General features: G+C 47.6%; 1 protein-coding gene across 1 annotated transcript in view; it reads left to right on the forward strand.

Annotated features, from left to right (window-relative positions):
- PAPPA2 (pappalysin 2) overlaps nt 1–20,552 on the forward strand; it is a 95,336-nt gene that overhangs the window by 36,316 nt on the left and 38,468 nt on the right. Inside the window, exons 5-13 of the mRNA XM_064454446.1 lie at nt 389–581; nt 2,099–2,220; nt 4,112–4,604; nt 5,164–5,292; nt 6,950–7,041; nt 7,300–7,493; nt 8,683–8,820; nt 12,247–12,382; nt 12,618–12,834. Coding sequence (XP_064310516.1) covers nt 389–581; nt 2,099–2,220; nt 4,112–4,604; nt 5,164–5,292; nt 6,950–7,041; nt 7,300–7,493; nt 8,683–8,820; nt 12,247–12,382; nt 12,618–12,834 — 1,714 coding nt within the window. The remainder of the gene's footprint in view (nt 1–388; nt 582–2,098; nt 2,221–4,111; nt 4,605–5,163; nt 5,293–6,949; nt 7,042–7,299; nt 7,494–8,682; nt 8,821–12,246; nt 12,383–12,617; nt 12,835–20,552) is intronic.

The following is a 20,552-nucleotide window of genomic DNA, read 5'->3' on the forward strand; positions in this document are numbered from 1 at the left end:
ACGTTTTGGCTTGGTTTCCAAAGGCACACCGCAGAGGGCTGGTGTGTTCCTCCTGGCAACCCAGGAGGACCAAAGCCTGAAGATCAGTTCTGTCACTCCCTGCTGACCCACTGCGAGTCCCATGAGGATGGTGGCACTGCCCAGGCGTTAGGGCTGGTGTGAGCTGGTGCTGAACAAGTGCAGGAATGTGGCGCTGCTGAGGCAGTGCCATCTTGTGGCTTTGGGGCCACATGACACCAGAGAGTCCAGGCAGGAGAGCCACCACACTCTGGTGTCTTCCATGTCTCTCTAGAGGTTTCCAAAGCACTTTGGAGATAAGGAAGGGTGTACATTGCCGTGCCTCACTGGCCGATCCCTCCCACCCTCAGCCTGGCCTCTCTTCCCCCAGATGATGACTGTACCAATACCTTCACCCCCAACCAAGTGGCCCGGATGCATTGCTACCTGGACCTGGTGTACCAGCGCTGGGGCCAGAGCAAGAAGCCTGCACCCATCCCAATCCCTCCCATGGTCACAGGGCAGACGCAGGACTCCCTCAGCATCTACTGGCTGCCTCCCATCAGTGGTGTCATCCATGAGAGGTAAGGGATCTGCTGTTGCTATAGTCTTGGTCTTGCACAGGAGCCTGCTAGAAGGGACAAGGGTCTCTCTGTGGTGCAGATCCCCCCATCCCCTTTCCCCCTTGGTTGTCTGCAGCAGAGCTCTCAGGCACAAGAGCGGGGCTGCTGCGATGGTCCAGCTGGTGTGTGGGCTCTCCAGCAAGCCTTCTGCTGTTGGGGTGCCGGAGGGGAAGCCAAAAAGTGTTGGGAGGCAATGCCAATTCTAAAACCCCAGAGTGCAATCATAGAATGAAAAATGAGCTTCATTTAGCACTTACTCTATAAAATAGCCATTTACCAGGAGGAAATGCAGCCTTGTGGTTAAGGCAGGGAGCTCGAACCGCAAGAGCTGGGTTTCATTCCCATTGCTGTCACGGACTCATGGTGTAACTAACTGGGGGTTAGTCAGGAAACTTTTCAAGCCAGAAAAACGATGCTGAGGAACCAGAGTTGTTTGGCTGGTGAGCAGTGCATTGCCCTGAGCTGTCTTCTGTCTCCCCAACACTGGGGAGTCACCAATGCCTCTACTGGTACATCACCAATGCCTCTATTCAGAAGCCCCTATTACTAAAACATTTCAGTTTCCACCAGGTTTTAGGTCTATGGTTTTATTATGGGACCATAAGCAAATGTTAAAGAGCTCTTGAAATTGTTTTAAAGCTACTTCACATAGATTTTGCAATTCAAAGGAAAACAGTGTTTGAGGACAGCTGGGACAACCCTGGGTCAGTGTTTGCTGCCTTTTTCAGAGAACTGATGCTCTCCACCATAGGCCTTTTGTCCCAGAGATAATGAGAGTGTGTACCAGTTAGCCCCACAGGCATGAGAGCCCCTGAGTGCTGTGTGGCCTTGAGTCATCCAAACAAATTGCTTTGGTGGGGAACAGAGTGGTTTGGGAGCAGGAGATCACCAGTCTAGGAGGCAGGTGCTGAGTCTTCAGATCGATCCCTAGCTCTTGCTCATAATCGGGTCAGGAGCTGGTCTATGGTGCGGGTTCTGCATCCCCTGTGACAAACTTGCCAAGGAAAGGGCCTCAGGCTGGTCTTTATCACAGAAAAGTCTCTTTTTCTTTCCTAGAGAGTACAGTGGTACCCAACTGACATTATTTTGACTGTCTGGTACTGCACTAGTGACAAAAGCTAAAAACCTGACTCTGGGCTTTAGCAGAGATAAACCCAAGTGCACCCACCCAACTGCAGAGGTGTTGCCCTGGGAAGCATGAAGTCTGTTAGCTCTGCTTCATGGGTAGGGAACAGGCGATTCAATGGCTTGTCCAAAACTACCCAGAGAGCCTGTAGAAGAGGAGGGATTAAATCTGGCTTGTCCCCTGGTCACTCTTATTCTCCTGTCTTTGACAAAGCAGGATGATATGCCACGGGGCTTCCTGAGAGCTTAGCTTTTCTTTTCCAACTTCTCATCTGATCCTGCTTGGACAAATGTGGATGGAAAGTTAACTGGTCATGATTAAACACGCCAATGCCTTTGTCTTCTGCCTGCAGGGAGCAGGACACACTCTGTGATGACTGTGCAGAGGATGGCACCTTCCATCAGTATGTGCATGAGGCTTCTTCCCCTCGGGTCTGTGATTCCTCTGGCTACTGGACCCCAGAAGAAGCAGAAGGTAAACACCTCCTCTCTTCCCCTGGCTGTGAATCTGCCAGACAGAGACGACATCTTGTTGGGAAAAGAAAAATAAGCTTTTTTTGTCTTCTGGAGAGTAAGATGTCTCCTCTTTGGGGAGGCTTTTTAGTGCAGGAAGGAACTCTAGGTGCCCAGAAGATACCTGGTAACTGCCAGCTGGCTTTGGACAATCTGATACCCCGATATTAACCCCAATCATTGCCCAGGAAGGTGTTAATGAGAGATACTGGTCAAAATGGAGGGGCATTTCATTAAAATGAAAGTCTTAAAACATAGATCTAAAATTCTGAAACTTCAGGAGTATTCACAGGCTTTGATGCAGCCTTGTCCAAAGGGAGCAAGAGGAGCTCCTTGCTCAGCCCCACTGAGTCTGTACCAAGTCCTGGGCAATCTGGGTTGGATGCAACTCCTCACTGGTAAGGTGAACAGCAGGGTGTCACAAATTCTCTTGTGCTGAGATCAGAATGTTTGTTTAGAAACCCACCTTGTGGGCATGGTGGTGGCTTTCAAGATCATGCAGCTGCCATAGGAGCCGTTGGGCTTTTCATACTGCCTCAACTTCTCCAAGGGCAAAACAGAGGAGTTAGGGAGACCAGGTGAAATAATCTCATGTAGTGCACATGCTGCTGTTGAACCACATGGAGCCAGAGGATCTGTCAGTTCTGTGTTTCTTCACATTTGAGCCACTGAGGTCGACTGAAAATATGCCAGGGTGGTTGCAGAGAAAGTGCAGTTCAGACATTATTACACCTTTGGGATGTAGCCTATGCTTTGAGAACAGGAGTGTTAGGATGTAGCTGAGATTCTGTGTCTGAAAACTCTAAGTATCTCTTGCTAGCATTGCAAGTTGAGAGGGGGGGAAAAACCAACTTAAATCATCAAATTTGTGCTTATTCAGTGATACTAAACAAATCAAAGCTTGGCTCATGTATTGTCAGTGGTTCCTGTTTCCCCCGTCAGTTTGATTCACTGGCAAATTAAAACTGCTTCTGGAATTATTGACTGTTTTTTTTCTCCTATGCATGACCTGCAGCTATCACAAGTGCATGTTTGCCCTGGTGAAAGAGTCAGGTTCTATGATTATTAGAAGACTAATATTAAATGGATGCAGGCTTTGAGTTGGTGCTAGGCCCTAAGAAATGCTTGCAGTGGTTGATGAAGACAAGGGTATTTCTGCTACTGGATGATGAATTCCAGTGATGCTTTCTAAGACTGAAAGCCCAAAGCTATGTTTCTCTTACTGAGTGCTAATCCACCACTGGGGAGGCAGGCTGGGGTTCCGAGATCAGCCTGGGCATGGTCCTGGAGGTTCTGGCTGAAGAACAGCCTTCCAGAGCTGCTTTGGACCTGGTCCCTTCCTGCCTGTGACCTGTTCCAGCACGTGTCTGTGGAAAGCTTTGGTCTCTGCTCTGCTTAGCCTATGTCCAAACCCATGGAGCCACAGGGATTTGGCATTAAAGTGCCCTTGGCAAGCCTTCTGTGCCCGTGAGACAGACTACAGAGCAAGCTTCATGTTCCCCAGCTGTGCCCAGGCTGTCTCTAGAGCTTGGCACTCTGACCAGCTGCAGCATGGATACCATTGTCCCTGTTTTAGAGGGCTGTGAGACACCGGATCTGCCAAACCTTGTGCTTGTATGCATACCCAGGAGCTGGGAGACTAGTGGTGCTTATTGCTTTCCAGGATGTTAGGGCTGATGTCACCAGATATAGCACATGCCTGTAGTGGGTGCAAAACTGCATGGGTGTGCAGCTGTAGCACAGGGTATGTAGCACAGTATGGGGCTCTGCAGGGAGGATTGTCCCTCTGGGTCCCCTGTGAGGTCAGCTGTACCCTGGTTCTCATCAGCCTCCTCCTTGTCCCTTCTGCCCAGGGCCCCCAGATGTGGATCAGCCCTGTGAGCCCAGCCTTCAGGCCTGGAGTCCGGAGCTCCACCTATATCACATGAACATGACGGTGCCATGCCCCCAGCCAGATGGCTGCATCCTGGAGCTGCGCTTCCTGCACCCTGTCTACCCCGATTCCCTCACCCTCTGGACTACATACCTCTCCATGGGCTCTCCCAAGGCACTGTCTGACATTGAAGTCCTGACAGAACAGGGGGAGTCCATCCATCTGGGCCCCCTGGACACCTTCTGTGATGTCCCTTTTACCGTGAAGCTCAACATCCCTAAAAAGGTGTCCGGAGTCAAAATCTACACCTTTGATGAGAGGATGGAGATAGACACAGCCCTGCTGACCTCCATGCCCCACAGCTCTCTCTGCTCTGCCTGCAAGCTGATCCAGTACCGAGTCCTTCGCGACCCCCCATTTGCAAATGGATCCCCCGCTGCGCCGGCACAGATGCACCGCCAGTTCGTGGACACGTGAGTGACAAGGCTGCTCCATTGCAGGCTGAGTGGGTGGCTGGGACAGTTCTGATGACCTCCTCAAGTCCTGCCTTTGAATCCCTGAGTGGTTTTGCTTATGTGGGTTGGTTTTCTGTGGGTGGGTTGGTTTTTTTTCTTTTTCCCCACCCCCTGGGAATTACAATGTTCAATGCCATAAGTGGATTCCTTATTCATCACTGAGGAAGCCTCTTGCAGACCCACCATGCTAGCATGACCCTTGCCCATGAGCCCAGGCTAACAAGAAGGACCTTGTTAAATCCAGCAACATTTTCCCCATCAACACAACCAGTAAAATGATTGTTCAAGTTAATGCCACTTCTCCACAGCTCAGACCCTAGGGAAATAAGCATGACCTGGCAGAGACCTTCTTTCCACAGTCTCTGCCTCTGGCAGTTTAGAGTACGAAGACATATGTCAAATTGTGATGCTGCATGGGCACACACATGTGACTTCTATAGCTGTGGTGAGCAAATCCGTTGCAGATGTATGGGCTGTTTCCTCCTGCTCTTTCTTCAGGTTCTCTCTGTTCCTCCAGGGAAGTTACGCCTGGGCAGGTGTACCACTACCAGGTGCAGGCAGTTTCTGGGACAACCTCAGGAGAAGCCTCCCCACCGCTCATCCATGTCCATGGAGCATCCTACTGTGGTGATGGAAAGGTGACCACGTAAGTCAAGAAACTCAAGCTCTCAGCTGATGTTCTTTAAGCTGCCTGGTCATCCTGTCCCAAAGGGAAGCACCGGGTTGGTCCTCCACCCATGGATACTTGGTTGAATATGTTGCACTGGATCCCTCCAGCAGACTGGACTATAGAGCTTTTGTTTTGTAAAATGCTATGTGCATGGGAGAAGGAGACGGCCTTTTTGAGAAGCAGGGTCTGGATGAGGGGTCCAACCCAAACATGCTCTTTGTTTCACTGAAGTGCTTGGATTCTGGTCCACTTCAGCGAACTGTCATGAAGCCTGACCCCAAAGTGGGGGACTGGCTGATATAACCTTTTGCACGGGGCATAGGGTGGTGGCCCTGCAGGATTAGGCTTTGCAGTAAGTGCAGTCCCACACAGTGTGGTGTCTTTAGAGAGCTGTCTGGTCTCTGCATAGAGACCCCAAATGATGAGGGATGCACCACCTCTACATGGAGATACTCCAATGGTTCACCTGCACCGTTTGGAGATAAATATGCCAAATTTCCATATTTTATCTTTTTCAGACTTCAACTTCCAGGTTACTCAGAATCACTTTCCTTTGAAAACATCTCTCTTAAGTGTGAGGGAAGTGGACAATTGAAGCAAGTGCAAGAGGGACTGTGGTATCATACAAGACCTAACAAGGCAAAGAGGCTTACAGCAGGGCTAGCTGCTAAAGTGGTGTAATCTGGTATGGTTTTAGCATGAATTCATACTAGCTGAAGACTTGGTCGGGAGAGCAAATAACCACACTAGGCCCCATTGTTAAAGTTGATAGAAAAGTGAGAGGAGCAGAAATGGGCAGATAGCAGCTGAGACTTTTGGCAGGCTTTCTTGTTCCTGAGCTGTTGTGGGGAAGGCCATGAAGGAATCTTTGTCTATGAAAGTTTTTTTCCTTTGTACCGTGTATGGAACAATGAGCCAAAGACAGGAAGATGGGACACAGTGGATCTTTCACATTAGATGAAGGTGGAAGTGGGTGAGCATCACAAGACATATGTCTGTAGGGCTTTTTTGCCCCTTGTGTTTTGGCATACATAACTTTGCACAAATGAATAGATATGAATCAAGGCATTTCTGCCAGCTTTTCTCATCAGGTCTATTTTCTGCAGTATAGGGACAGAACCTTTTCAAGGAAACTCAATGGGCTTTTTTTCCTCATGAGATGCCGTGCATATCAACTAGGGGCTGATTCTTGTTTCCTCTTGGGCTAACCTTCTCTCTCTCCCTTCTCCTTCTTCCCCTTCTCCAGCTCCCGCTGAAACTTCAGCCCCATATCAGAACCTCTTGCCCTCTCCAACACATGCTTTCTCCAGCAGCATGTCTTCCTGATGTTTGGTCCTCTACTTCCTCCATTGTACAAAGCTTTATTTTCTTCCATAGTTCTTGCCTCAGGTCTTACAAGAAAGTCACGGTACAGTCATGCCTTCTCCCATGTTCTATGTTTTCAGCCTCTTCAGCTCATATCTGGCAAGATATGTTTTCTCTCTTCTACCTTACTCCACATGTGGTTCCTTCCTCTTCTCCCTGCTTCTGTGGAAATGGAACCAAGATATGGGGTCCTCACACATGACTGGGCAGAAGCACAGGAATGTTGAATCAAGGGTAGTGTTAACCCATCTGGCTGTTGTCCTCTTAGGAGCCTGGAAGAGGAATGCGATGATGGGGATTTGCTGGATGGAGATGGCTGTTCCAGGAAGTGTAAAAGGGAGAAAGGCTTCAACTGTGTCGGTGAGTCCAAACAGATTGAGGCACCCTTTTGAGGGAGGAGTCAAAACTGTATGTTATTCATGCTGCTCCTCAGAGCAGGGTGCAAGGCACCTCATTGCAACAAACAGTAGATCTGCAGCTGGAGTGATCCATGGAGCTTGTTAGGCCCTTGTGGTGTGAAATCCTAGGGCTAAATGGCCAGCATGGCTCCTGGGGCAGGAGCAGATGTATGTGCCTGGAGCCTGCTTTGTAAACAGGGCATCCCCGGTCTCCTTGCAGGGGAACCAAGCCTGTGCTACGTGCATGATGGGGATGGCGTGTGTGAGCCATTTGAGAAGAAAAGCAGTGTCCTGGACTGTGGTCCCTACACACCCGATGGGTACGTGGATCTGTGGGCAGCAAAAGCTTATGCCTCCCATCAGGACGCGAAGTCCTGCCCTGCTTCCTTGGTCACAGGACAGCCTGTTGTGAAGGTGAGTGAAGGCATGGCCAAAAAAAGAGACTTTTTTAGCAAAGCCCATGCAGTAGAGTGGGGGAAGCCACTGCTGCAAGAGGCTACTGAGGCAGAACCAAAATCTTCAGAGCAGCTCTGGAAGTGTTCATTGATTACTATATTTCCATGCAGGAAGCCAGTAGAAGACATGAGCGTTTCTCATACCCCTCTTTCAGTAGTCCCTTAGCCCAGGAACTGCAGTACATGGAGGGGTATTTCATCAAGGCAGGAAGCTCCTCCCCCAGCCATGCAGTTTGCTAAACAGTGACCACCCCTATCCCGCCAGCTAAATTCACAACTTTGAGCATGTGAGTAGTCCCACTGTAGGTTTAAAAAAATCCTGAAAGTCAAATACCTTATAAAGTCAGGGCCTGAAAGGATAAAATCATGCATATATCAGCATCTGTGCTGCTCTCAAACTCTCTGATCTGAAGCCAAGGAAAAATCGATGGGAGAATTCCCATCTTTTCTATGGGCTTTGGAGAGGGGCTTGGAGTTCTAGGATGGGATTTCACCTGATCGGTGTTAACGTGATGTGTGTATGTTCTTTCCTAGCAAGCTGAAGAAGGGCAAGAAATATGTGGAGAGGTCATATTTGGCTCTTTATAGATGTATTTTTATTGACCTCATATAAGGAACAGTCTTCTCAAGACCTACGGCTTGATTAAATTGTCCAGATGTACATGTCTAATGAGATGGCTTGGGATCAGGTGTCTGCTCCTCTAGAATGACACATGTATCTCTCAGGTTTTGTCTGCCAAGCCTATGAGGATGTCTGGGATACCATAGGGCATCAAATGGCACAGAAGACTGGTGTTCAGGCAAATGAATCACACCTTTGGATCTCATCAGTCCAGCCAAAATCAGAAGGCTGTGGTCTTACTTACTGTCTCACAGCATGGCTCATTATTTCTTACTCAGCCCTGCAGACACCATGGGGTGCTTAAACGGCATATTTACAGCACCTCAAATTTGCAAAGGCCACCTGTGCACGTGTGGGTGGTGACATGTCATTTCTGGTCAGGAACCCACATCCTAATTGTCTTCATGCTAGGAACCAACTTGGGATCCTTCTCTATGTTTGAGTCTTACTTGATGTTTTGTAGGTACCGTTTCTTTCTCTCAATTTCCTTGCTTCTTTCTGGGTTGAAATAAATCTCTCCTTTCAGGTATGTAAATCCCACCTTCATGATGTGCCAAAGGATCTTTCACTGGCTGCTTGGTTCCCTTGCACTCCCAGCCAAGACAATGCTCAGGATCCAGATGAGGAGAGGGTGCCCTTGGGCGATGAGGGAGTTTGGCTCAAGGTAAGTGAGGATGTGTGGTCAGGCACAGAAAGATATGCTTGTCATTGCCCCACCACTCTGGTGACAAAGACCCATCCTCTTCTGTCCTGTAGGAGCTATAGCATTCCTAAAAACTGCTCATATAGGACTTCATATCCTACTGAACTCTTCTCAAACCCCAAATGCCTGTGGCTGGGTCTTATGTAGTTGCCCCATTTACACTGTGAACAGCAAACCCATCCTGGTACAGATTGCCAGAACAGCTGTGCCTGAAACCAGGACCCAACAGAAATGTGTTGAGGCTGAGAAACAACTTGCTCTTGACTATTCCCTGCAGTCAGGCTGTGCCATTACACTGGCAAAGGGTGGGCACAAGCTCTGTTTAAAGTCCAATTTGCCTTTGTTCCCCATGGCTGTGAAAAGCAACAGAAAGTAGCTGGATATACTCTGCCATCCTGAGGGGTCTCACGTACTCCAGGTTGCCCCCAGCAATTGGCTGTGGCATGCAGGTCCTCTTGCCCCCTGGTCACTTCAGACCAAAGGAGGCAGTTCTGTGCCCAAGGTGCTGGTCCTGCAGCCTAATGGGGGCTTGGGGGCTACCTCCATTGCTGGGCTGCCTTTGGGAGGGCATCTAGTGGATCAAACCTCTCTGTCTCGGCAGGCAGAGGAGCAGGACAGAGGAGAGCTGAAGGTTACGCCAACGTGATTTTTACAGTGGTGATTTTCTGACCACAGACACTGTTTAGAGGTTTCGTGGCTGTTGCCTGGTGTTACTGGAAAGCTGGGTTCTGGTGTGCTGCTGTGTCTGCAGTTTGAGGAGCACTTTGCCCTGCTTTGCTTGAGATTGTCTAGAGAGGACCTCTTCCCAAGATGCTCAGACAACTTGGTGAACATCAAACCTGAGTCAATAAATATGGCTGTTGTCTCTGAAGTCCTCTGACTCTCCAAAGAATTTCCTTTAACTGTTTTTTTTTTTCTTTATTCCTTGTCTGTGTGCTCACAACCTACTTCCCAGCTTCAGTTTCTGGCCATGACAAATGTACCTTCTTTCTTCCTTTGCTAGCAAGAAAACAGCAATCTCCCCCTCTGCCCTACCTAGATGAAAGCTTGCTTTCCACTTCTCACCAGGGGTTAAAGCATGTTTCAGTTTTGTTGGAGTTTGTGCTCAGTTCTGTTCCTCTATGGATGTTTATATTAAAGACTTTCATTACTGACTCTGTGCTCTCTCTAGGACTGCTATTATTTTCCACCCATAAAATTATTTATGGACTAGTAATAAATATGCCCTTTTTCTTTTTTCTTTTTTCTTTTTTTTTTTAACAGAGTTTGCCTGATTGGTAACATATTGGGTTAGGAAAGACTTGTCTTGTTGACAATTTACCTAGCACACCTGCCTGCCTGGACAGGAATGGTGCTGTTCATGCACATGTACCCATGTGCGTATCATGTTTCGTGGCCACCAGCTCCCGTGGCCATTTTAAAGCTGTTGCACCTGTGTCACCTGGGTTAAAGCCACACCACAAAACCCATTGGGTGGTAGGCATTGCTTTCTATGGTGTTTCTAAAGAGGTGGCACCAATAAGAGAGGGAAAGTTTGGGTCGTACTGTAAGTGGGCTGGCACTGGAGGCAAGAATGGGCCACCTAACAAAGCTTCTACCACATACCTTGGGTCTGTCTACAGATGGGAGTAGTTATGATTCGCAGATCTCCAGCCATGCTTTGTTCTTAGTTTCTTACATATCCGATGAGGAGAGAAATCAAAATCACTTGTAAGCAAATCAGATGTGTAATACGCAGGAAATGAAACAGAGAGAGAGAGAGGGAGGAATAAGATAGGCTGCTGTGGTCAGGCACATAACACGTATTAAAAAAAAATTAGGATGTTAGTCAAGTCAGGTGCTGTTGGTCTGTCTTGGGGCCAGTGTCCTTCACCTCCAAGTAGATGCACTGTGGGAATGGAAAGACTAAACCCTTCACCTGCAGCTGCATGGTCCAAGGAAAGCCTCACCTGACTTCTTCAACCACCTCTTCTCCTCTGAGGAACCATGCTTGGAGGAGTGGGCAGCAGGTGGCTGGGTTAAAATCAGCTGGCTCTTTGGGGCTTACTGGCTGCAGCTCTGTCCTGGGGGGCTCCTTGGAGCAGGCTCTGAGCACTGCTGGCTCTTCTTTCTTTCCTCCCTTCTTGTTTTCTTCTGTCACTAGCTTCTAAGATCAGATGGGGAGACAGTGGGCATATATCAAACAAAAAAAAAAAAAAAGAAAAAAGGGAGAGCAGCTTCAACCCCCCGGTCCACTCCTTGCAGCAGGGTCAGCCCTGCATGAGAGCAAGCCCTGGCCAAGGTAGTGTGTAGGCAGCACTGGGGACTTGCTCATGGGGTGTTTGCTGCCAAGTACCTCCTTGCAGGGCGGGAACCCTGGGATGAAGCCCAAGGTTTTCTCCCACTCCCGTGCATGAGCAATGCCTGGCGTGGCACGAACCAGCCCAAGGCTGGGCTGCCGTCACAAATCGGGTGGTTGTCCCCTCTGCTCTGCAGTCTGCTCCTTGGGCTGTGCCTGACCAGCCAGGACTTGTCCTCTGAAATACACCTTTGCCTTGTATTTCTGGGCTCCCTCCACACCAGCATTCAACAAAAACGCTCCATAGGTTGGGTCTTGATCAAAACACATCTCGGCAGTGGGTGGGGGGCACCAGGGTGGGGGAGAAAAACATTTCTATCCTCTTACTTCCAGAGAACATCTGCCCTGCCATGATTGATGCTGTATATTTCCTAGCTGCCTCCTGTAGCCTTCGGGGCTCTAGACAAGTGGGGAGCTGTCGGCTCTCCTAGCAGGCAGGACTTCTTCCCACAAATCTTTCTGCATGTTGGCTGATGGACAGTTTGCAGTCATTCTGGGTACTGGGGCTGTTCTTTGGTTTGTTGGTTTTTTGTTTTGTTTTGTTTTGTTCTGTTTTTTAATGGGCGTTTATTTTCAGTTTTATCTTTTTAAATGGAAATATTTCAGTGGCAGGGCTGGCAGCCGTGCTCTCTGGTGCCTCACTTGCCCGACTGGCACCATGTGGGGTGGGAGTTGGAAGCCTAGGGAAGGGAGGGCAGCAAAGGGGTTATCCAGGTCTTGGTCAGGTGTTTCTCATTTTTAAGAGCAGGAAATGTGGAAGCTGGGAAGATGCCATAAATTTATAGCAAGGCGGGACTGGTATATGTGGGGAAGACTAGTGAAAGGGAGGGGAATCAGGAAGGAAAGGACTGTGGTCCTGCACCATTCCTTCCTTTCTTCTTCTCTTTTCCCATCCATTTGCTGCCCTGCACATCTGCAGTCTCTGACCCCCTAACCCTGCTCCTGCTCCCTCCCCACGCTCCCTTTTTCTCTCCCTCTTGTATATATGGGATCAGAAAGGCTGTATTTGGTATGCATGCTCTCAGGGTCCCTCTTGCCCTCCTGCCTAGGTGTGCTTTGAGAGACCTGCAGTGCCCACTTCCCTCCTGGTCTTCCTGGCCTCTGATGGCACCATCCCAAGCAACCAGCGCAAGCCAAGGGTGACTGTCCAGCTGAGTGATGTAGATGGGCTGAACCACTCCTTGGGTGAGCATCCTACAGGCTGTGGTACACAGGGACCCACCAGCACAGACACTAGGAGCCCCACCATTGCTGCTGTCTCTCACTGAGTTGGGTGCTGGTGTCCCCTGTTCCCCCTTGCAACATCTTCTGCTTCCCAAGATGGTCTGTTGGGATGTGTGGGGGAGAAGAGGTAAATCAAAGGCAGAGAAAATATGCCTGGAGCTGAGCTAGTGGCTTCTTTCTTTGCCCCATCTTGCAGGGATGTACGAGCTGTCATGTCAGCACAACCCGCTTGTCATCAATGTGACCCATGGCCAGGAGGACCCGTCCCACTGGGCTGGTTCGGTGCTGCTCAACTTCTCTTCCCCACTCGTGGGCATCGCAGCTGTGGCCTTGCGGACATCAACTCAGCCTGGCTTTCACCCCACCACCTGCCTCCTACAACATGAGGAGGGACATGGCCACCAGCCCTATAGGTATGGTCTCCTCAAGGCACTTCCTGACAGGTACCTGGAGTACCTCTCTCCACTGGGACTTTGTGCTTCAGTTCTGGAGTGTTTATCTATTCACTGAGTGTTTCATGACTATTCTCACGTGGCTTTTGAAGTGGTGTTGGAAAATTCAGTTGTAATGAGACTTGGTTTGCTTATCTCACCGTGGGGAGGAAAACAGGAAAATAGATTTTGTGCCTGGCCTGTGCATCTGCACAAAACTGCATTAAGGGGCTGTTCCCTGGTGAGAAAACCAAGCTTCCTCTGCTAAGATGTTATTGCTGAGAGTTGCTGCTGAAGCTGAAGTGTAGGCTTCTTCTGCATGTGCTTTATCAAGCTCAGTCTCCATCCATCCCAGTCTTCCCCACACTGCAGGAGGTGGGGATGAATCTTCCCCAGTTGCAGCTCTCCATCTCCTCCTCCTCCTTCCTGTGCTGGCTCACCATCTATCCCAGGCTCCTCACCAAGTCTCATGCTGCCTCCGTCGTAATGCAGTGATAACAGTAATAATAGCAATGGCACTTTAATTTATTGATGTTTGGTGCTCACAGGCATCTGCCTGTCTTTGTAAAGCAGCAAATGAGAGGCAGCGTTTGCAGAATGAGTGCTGCTTTCTGAAAGGGTCATGCTGGCAAAGGGACGGGGAAGGACGTTAGTCCAAGATAGACTAAATAAGCAAGGCAGAAAGAGTGTGCCAAGCAGAGGTGTGGGTCCATGGAGAAACAAAAGGATGGTGCTCAGCTCTGTCTGAGAGGGGTAGTGGGGCTGATGACAGCCGGACCTGCCAAGTCTGACTTTGCTTTCGAATCCCAGGCTCCCTGAAGTTATAAGCGTGCCAATCCAGGGCTCTGGTTCAGCCAGTTACTCAAACTGCACCACTGGGAATACTGATTTTTAGGTCCAAGCTTTGCTGGAGCTGTGGGGGTGTTAGGAGTGAAAGGCTTCGGGTAACGTCATTGCGTCGCTGCTACTGTCATTTTTTTCTTCTGTTGATGGCCCTGGATGGACAAACATCCCCAATAATGAATGAGTGTGCATGTGTTTGTCTAAAAGCTTGTGGGATCATGGTACAATTGATTTATGTAGAGTTCTGGAAGCCATGAATATCCTGCAGTTTCTTTTTACTTTTTCTGGTTTTTTTTTTTTTTGTAAGTGTACGTATGATTTATACAGAAACATAAATCTTAGTGAGTCAGCATATAAATATTATTCTTAGCCGTACATTAAAGGATCAGTGTCCACCTGAAATGTAGTCAGTTTCCTCCTGGTAGCTGTTACAGCTACGTACACACATGCTTCTAAGACCCCAGCCAACTGATGTGGTTTTTCAATTACGTTTTCTCATCCTTTAAAATAATTTTACATTCTCATTGCTTGAGAGCTTCCCCTCCCCCTCAGAAGTGACTGAAAGGAGCAATAGACTGACAGGACGCAGCTGAGCATCACCTCCGGATGGGGAGAAACTCATATAGGAACAAATAGAGAGGAAAGTAGATGTTTTTCTCTTAAAAGTCTCATTATAGTTGAAGCACAAGCCAGTTCCCGTATGGCCAAAGCACACAGAGCTGCGTGCTGTCCTCTTCATGAGGGCATGGCAGGACCCAACAGGATCCTTGCATCTTTTCTTGCTCTTGCTGTCATCCTGTGGGCTCCCCGTGGCCTTGGCTTAGCTGTGGTATGCTGAATTGCAGGTTACACACTCAGAGTAAATCAGATCCCTGGAGTTTTCAGAGTGGGAAACACTATTTATAGTATTGCTTTTCTGGACAAAAGGCTTGAATATTTAGAGTGGGGTTAGGCTTACAGTCTCCAGTAGTCTCACTAATAGTAAAGGATTGGCCTCTGTTAAGTCAGGAAACATCCTAGTATTCCCCCCTTATTATATTTTAAAAATCTGTTTTATCTGCAAAACAGCAGTATTTTTATTTTTAAGGCCTAATAATCCATTTCATATAAGGCAGGTGGAGTCTGAGGAAAAAATGTCCTATAAAAATCCAGGAATATAAAATCTTAAGAGGTTTAGAGACATTTGATGGTAAAAGATCACAGATCTATGTTGTTCCTGTAAAGAACTGATTGTTCGCATGCTCCCAGCCTCATATATACAGTACATGCATGTGAGTGCTTTCCTAAAATAACCCAAGAAAGGGACAGTAACAAAAGCAACAAAGAAACAAGGTTTCCTGACTTCAGTCTAGAAATGCTCGTTGCCAAAATACATGATGGCTTGGTATTTCTGTAGCATCTTTCATCTTGAAGGATCTCAAAGTGCTTTGCAGGCTGGGGAAAACAAAAAGATCATGTTTTTGCTGATGAAATGAGCCAGCTCCAGGTCAGGATGCAACAGGTGTTTGAGGCTAGAAAAGTACATCCCTGTTTTGAAAAAGGTGTTGCCTTCTGCTTTCAGACCTGCTAGTGGCACTGAATGCTGGAAAAGCACTTGCGTACCAAAGCAGCACGGTGTCCCTCCCCCACACCTTGTTACCAGCACCAGGAACCCCTCTCTACTGTCTCTGCCAGCAGCTCAGGGCTCTTCTTTGATTTCTGTATCCAATCACAACCTTATGAGGTCAAGCAGAAATCAGACTTTTAGCGAGTTTCCACCCAGGAAACTCAAACTTTCCACCATTCATCCCTTTCTTCGTATTTTAAAACTGAGCCACAGACCCTCCTGTTTTCCTTGGTACAGGCTACATACTGAACCAGGTGAACATTGTTCATTTCCTCCATTATGTTTATTTTTAGCTTGGTTTTATTTTTAGTGTGTTTTATTTTATGTTAGTATATGCTGGGAAATGCCTTGGCGAGTTAACAGGAAAGGTGCTACAAAATGCAATCTGCACTGTGTTTTTATTTCCCATGTGAGTGCCCTCCTCTGCTCCCCCAAAAGTGGGTTTAATGTATCAAGGGGAGTCTGGTTTGGACTCCTTTCATATGGAAAGTAGGTGTCAGGGAGAGAAAATCAGATGGAGAAGAGGGTTTTCTACATATTTTCAGCTGCTAAACTTTATCCAGCACAGAGAGGAGGGCCATTTCCCAAGCAGGTTTTATTTTGTTTGTTTTCTTTCTTCCAGGTGCCAAATTTATGCAGGGTTAATTTATGAACTCTGTCTGTGTTGGTGTGAAAATTTGTGGGGACCCTGGGGTAGAGATGCTGGTATTTCCTTTCCTTCCCTCTGGGTAGGGTGCTCCAGAGTCAGAGACCTTGCACAAAGTGGATGGATGCTTGTGCTGGGATCCCGAGGTCAACCCTGATGGGCTGAGACATTCTTAGGTCAAGATGTACCTCCATCCCCACCCTGTCCTCCCAGGTAGAGTCTGCTCAGGCTCTTCTTGGTGTGCGCAGTACAGCTGGCATTGAGTTGTCTGTTGTCTGCCATGAGGACAGCACATATTGCCTGGACATCTGTCCCCAGCGTCTCCCAGGCAAACGCAGCCTCCTGGGTGCAGCATGAGGCCTATCAGAGCAGGTTGTGCCTAAACTGCACCATACACATCCTCTCTCTTGGCCTGGAGGAAAGCCTCATCCAGGCAACAGGACATGGCAGACATCAGCCATCCCAGCTGAAGGACCTCAAGCATCTATTTCCATGGCTTCTTGTGGACTTGGCAGTGTTACATTTATGGATGGACTCGATTATCTTAAAGGTCTGTTCCAACATATGTGATTCTATGATTCTAAGAATAAAGCCCAGGATCCTAATCAACACCTTTCCTGGGGCATGGGCTTACCTCGGCCTTTGGCTCTGCCCTTAAGACCTCTCAAGGTGCCTTATCTCTGGCAGCAAAGCCTGTTGACCTGTGGCATTTCCCTTGTGGGTCACCAACTGGCTGATGGACAGTGGCAGCCAAGGCTCTACTGTGGGACTTGATCCTTCACTTCAACTGGTGGATTGACTGTCCAGCTGCAAGATGACAAGGGAAACCGTTGGAGGTGCAAGGACCATTTTATGGGCCACTCCATTCCATTTGCTCTCTGCAGCCAAGTCAGCTTCTTCAATTTAATGCTTTTTTTAGGGCACGCAAGGCATCTTCTGCCTTTCCCTGAGATGAACCAGTCTCAGCCAGATAAAAAGTCTCCTAACACCAACTTGATTTTGAGTCAAACACAGCAAATGAACAGCTTATAAACAGGGTGCTTGGTGGTACCTGATGGAAGGGGCCACCCAGTCTTGCTCCAAGTATGGCCAACCCTTGATACGTCGAGGGAGGATGAATTACAACACAGAGCAGCTGTGTGGTGCAAGGCACGTTTCCTTCCTGGTCCTGGCACAGCTCCCAGTGAAACCCTGAAGCTTGATCTGGATTCCTTTATTCTCTTACCAGTGTGGACATTATGTGTCCTTCCCACGTCCAGTGAAGAAGGGAACAAGCACTGTGGGAGACCCTGAGGCTTGCCTGCAGAGCCCTCAGTGTACTGCTGCAGCCAGCCTGTCACCCTTTGGCCCTGCCTTTCCTAATGTCACACGCAGGTTCTAGCATTTTTCACAGAAACTTCATCAGGCTCTCTTATGACATGTTACAGGCTGCGGGAGGTGATGAGTCCACTGTCTCCCCTGCTGAGCTATTATATGTAGTAACCCTCTCTGCTGAGAATTTGCCTCTGATTTCAAGATGAAAGTTGTTGCTTTTGCCCCATCCTTGTCAGAAAGGTCTAAATACCTCCTGCCAGGCCATGATATTTCGGTTTGTATGTGTCTGTACAGAGAGATCAGATCGTCTTGCTATCTCCTCTCGTGATGAATATTTTTCCCTTCTTAAATCTCATAGTGTAAGTCTTGCAGTCTAGTGGTGGCTTCTGTTTGCAGCTCCCTTTTGAAATCTCTTCACTATTTCTACATCCTTCCTGGTGGTGGATGTGGATCAGAAGTGAATTCCTCTGGACAAGAGAGGAAGCAGCAGAAATGAGGTGCAGCATGTTGCTACAGGGATCAGATAAGGATAAAGGCGGTCTTTGGGGTAGCTGAATATGCACCTTTGACGAATACTGGCAGCTAAATCCTACCTGTGTGCTGCTCTTACGATGGGCAGGTGGGCCATCCACTTTCAGGAAGGAGTCAGGCCAACTCTTCTCAGGAACGATGAAGGTATGATCCATTCTGCCTCGGGTTGGGAAGCTGACTAGACCAAAGTTGACAACCCCTTCAGCTTCACTTTCTGTGCTTCTATAAATCTATTTTGGTGTAGCAAGCAACAAAAAAAAAAAAAAATATGGACAGAAACTGTCTGGAAATATATTCAGATTGATCTGCTCTTGCTTCTTTTTCTGCCTTTGCCACTATGGCTATGGAGGGGCCAACAGGTCATTTGACATCTTACTGGTGCCTTTTTCTCTACCTGTGAGGTAGATGACAGCGGATGACTCACACGGATGTTATTTTTTTGCCAAGTTTCTTTGGGAGTCACGTACAGAAGCAAATATCTTTTCTTGAGGTGGCAACCTCAATGAAGATCGTAATCAGGAAGCATCACCATCGTTGGGTCTGTACATGTAGCCTGCTCCCACAAGGACGGTTGCCGTCAGATTTACTGGAAAAGTGAGACCTTTCCCCTTCACAAGAAACATGCCTGAAGGGAGAAATTCCCAAGTATTTCCAAAACACCTTTTCTCATTTCCTAGTTATTTTCTTTTGCTAGACCACATTGGGGTAAACATCTTTTATCTCGTTAATGTTCAGTGCTACAATCCAGACTCCACCAGAGTACATGTAGTGACTACTTTTAACTTCAGGAGATTTGGCTGAAGCCTTTACCTTTCCCTCAACATCCCCTATAATGCCCTCTCCCCAAAAAATTTGCACCATGAGATGAACTCGTAATAATTTTCCTCTGTTAGAGCTGGAGCTTGATGATAAGGGCTGTTTTAGCAACAATCTTTGGGTTTAAAGCTTGGGTAGATACTACAGCAATTTATGGATGATTTATTATAGTTTAGGCAGCTGCACTGTATTTGGCTTGGCTTAGCTTGACTTGGGTAAATCTATCAGTATTTTCTGGGTTCTGTGAAATAATTGCTGTAAAATGGGAAAATTCAGCTTTTCAGAATTTGGGTTTTGTCACAGCAAAATGATGTCTCCCTACCAGCATTGTCACCACTGGATCAATGTGCTCCATTGCTGGCGGTTGCCTCCTGCTTTTATTATAGAAAGATGAAGGATCCCAAAGGAAAAGTTTTGCTCTGATTTATAGAATTGGTCCTATTTCAGGACAATGCTCTTATCGTTCGAGAGCAGTTAGGCCCATCGCTAGGCAGAATTTCACAAATTTCCAGAACGAAAACTTTCTTTGATGTATGAGTTATGGGATTGGTGAGCCCAGATAATCATGCAGGCTGGTGCCGAAGTGGAATACGTTTGGAGAAAAACCTTGGTATTTTGTGAAAATGTTGTTGACAAATCATTAGTTTGAGCTTCAAAAGATTCTAGGATAAAAATGGAAATTTTTTTGGATGTTTCATGCAGAAAAAAAAATATTGGCTCGTACCACATCTTATATGGCCTGAATCAGAAATGGCCAAATGTCAGGAGTTTGCAGCTGCAATACAGGAATTTCATTTATCATGAAAAGGAGAAAGAGCTCCTTCATGCTGAGATCAGAACTGGGCTAACTACACCGTTTCCTCGTCCAGCCTTCGTTAGGGTGTTCCAGCGGCTGGGAGCGATGATTTATTCCATCACGTTACCCAAACCCTGGTAAGGCATGTGGATCACGATGGGGCCAGGCCACATGGCAGGGGTTGGTTTTTTTTTTTTTTCCTTTTTTTTTGTCCTGCACTTGTATGGTGTCAGACTCAAGGGTGTCCTGGCCCTAAGTATTGCAGTGGTAGTCATGATGATGCTGACAATGCTAAAGGAGAAGCAATCAAGGCAAAATTTGTAGGAAGATATGATAAACATTTTTTTAAGTTTACTGATATATTTGAGAAAATCAGAGAGCTTTTAGTGACATACACCCTTCTTCATGTCCGGAATAGCAGCACCAGGCTTCAAAGCAACGTGTAGGATGAGAACAGCTTCTCAGAATGTCAATACGTTGGTCATCTTTTGGGGCAAAGAGAAAGCCAATTATTTCTAAAATATATCTGTATACATATATAGAATGTTTGCATGAGTGTATTGTGTGTTGTACATAAAAGAAAGCTTTTTATATTATGATGTATAATTATCAATACCTTATGTATAAATAATCTATATAACATTTTGCATATATAATAATATAGTAAGAAACTTGCTGATCGCTTGATCTACTTTATACCAGCATTGCTGGTTATGTTTCTGAACTGGTGGAAAACAAAAACCTGTCCAGTAGTCCTGAAAGGGATCAGTGCTTCATTGCTTGTTGGTTAACAACAGCATTGTCCCCACTGCTGAGGCTGCCCCAGGCAATGTGCTCTCTCTCCAGCAGTGCCAGCAGAGCTGCTCCAGCCAAGCCCATGGCCCAGCTGGATGTGTCAAGAGGTGCCACCACCCTGTCCAAACCAGCGCTGTGGTGAGCACATGCTCCATAAAATCAACACAACTTCATGAGCAGATGAAGTTAGGAGTCTTAGGATCCCGCTGTGACCGTCCAGCTGCCCTGTAGCCTACAGCCACTTGGTGAACCCACCACTCATCTCCCAGCCCTGCTTCCCAGCATGTGGGTTGTGACTTGTCTGGATAATCCTCATGTGCCATGAGACACCTGCGGATACGGACTTGTTGTGG

The sequence above is a fragment of the Phalacrocorax carbo genome, chromosome 6 (genome assembly GCF_963921805.1).
Source record: "Phalacrocorax carbo chromosome 6, bPhaCar2.1, whole genome shotgun sequence".
Classification (NCBI taxonomy): Eukaryota; Metazoa; Chordata; class Aves; order Suliformes; family Phalacrocoracidae; genus Phalacrocorax; species Phalacrocorax carbo.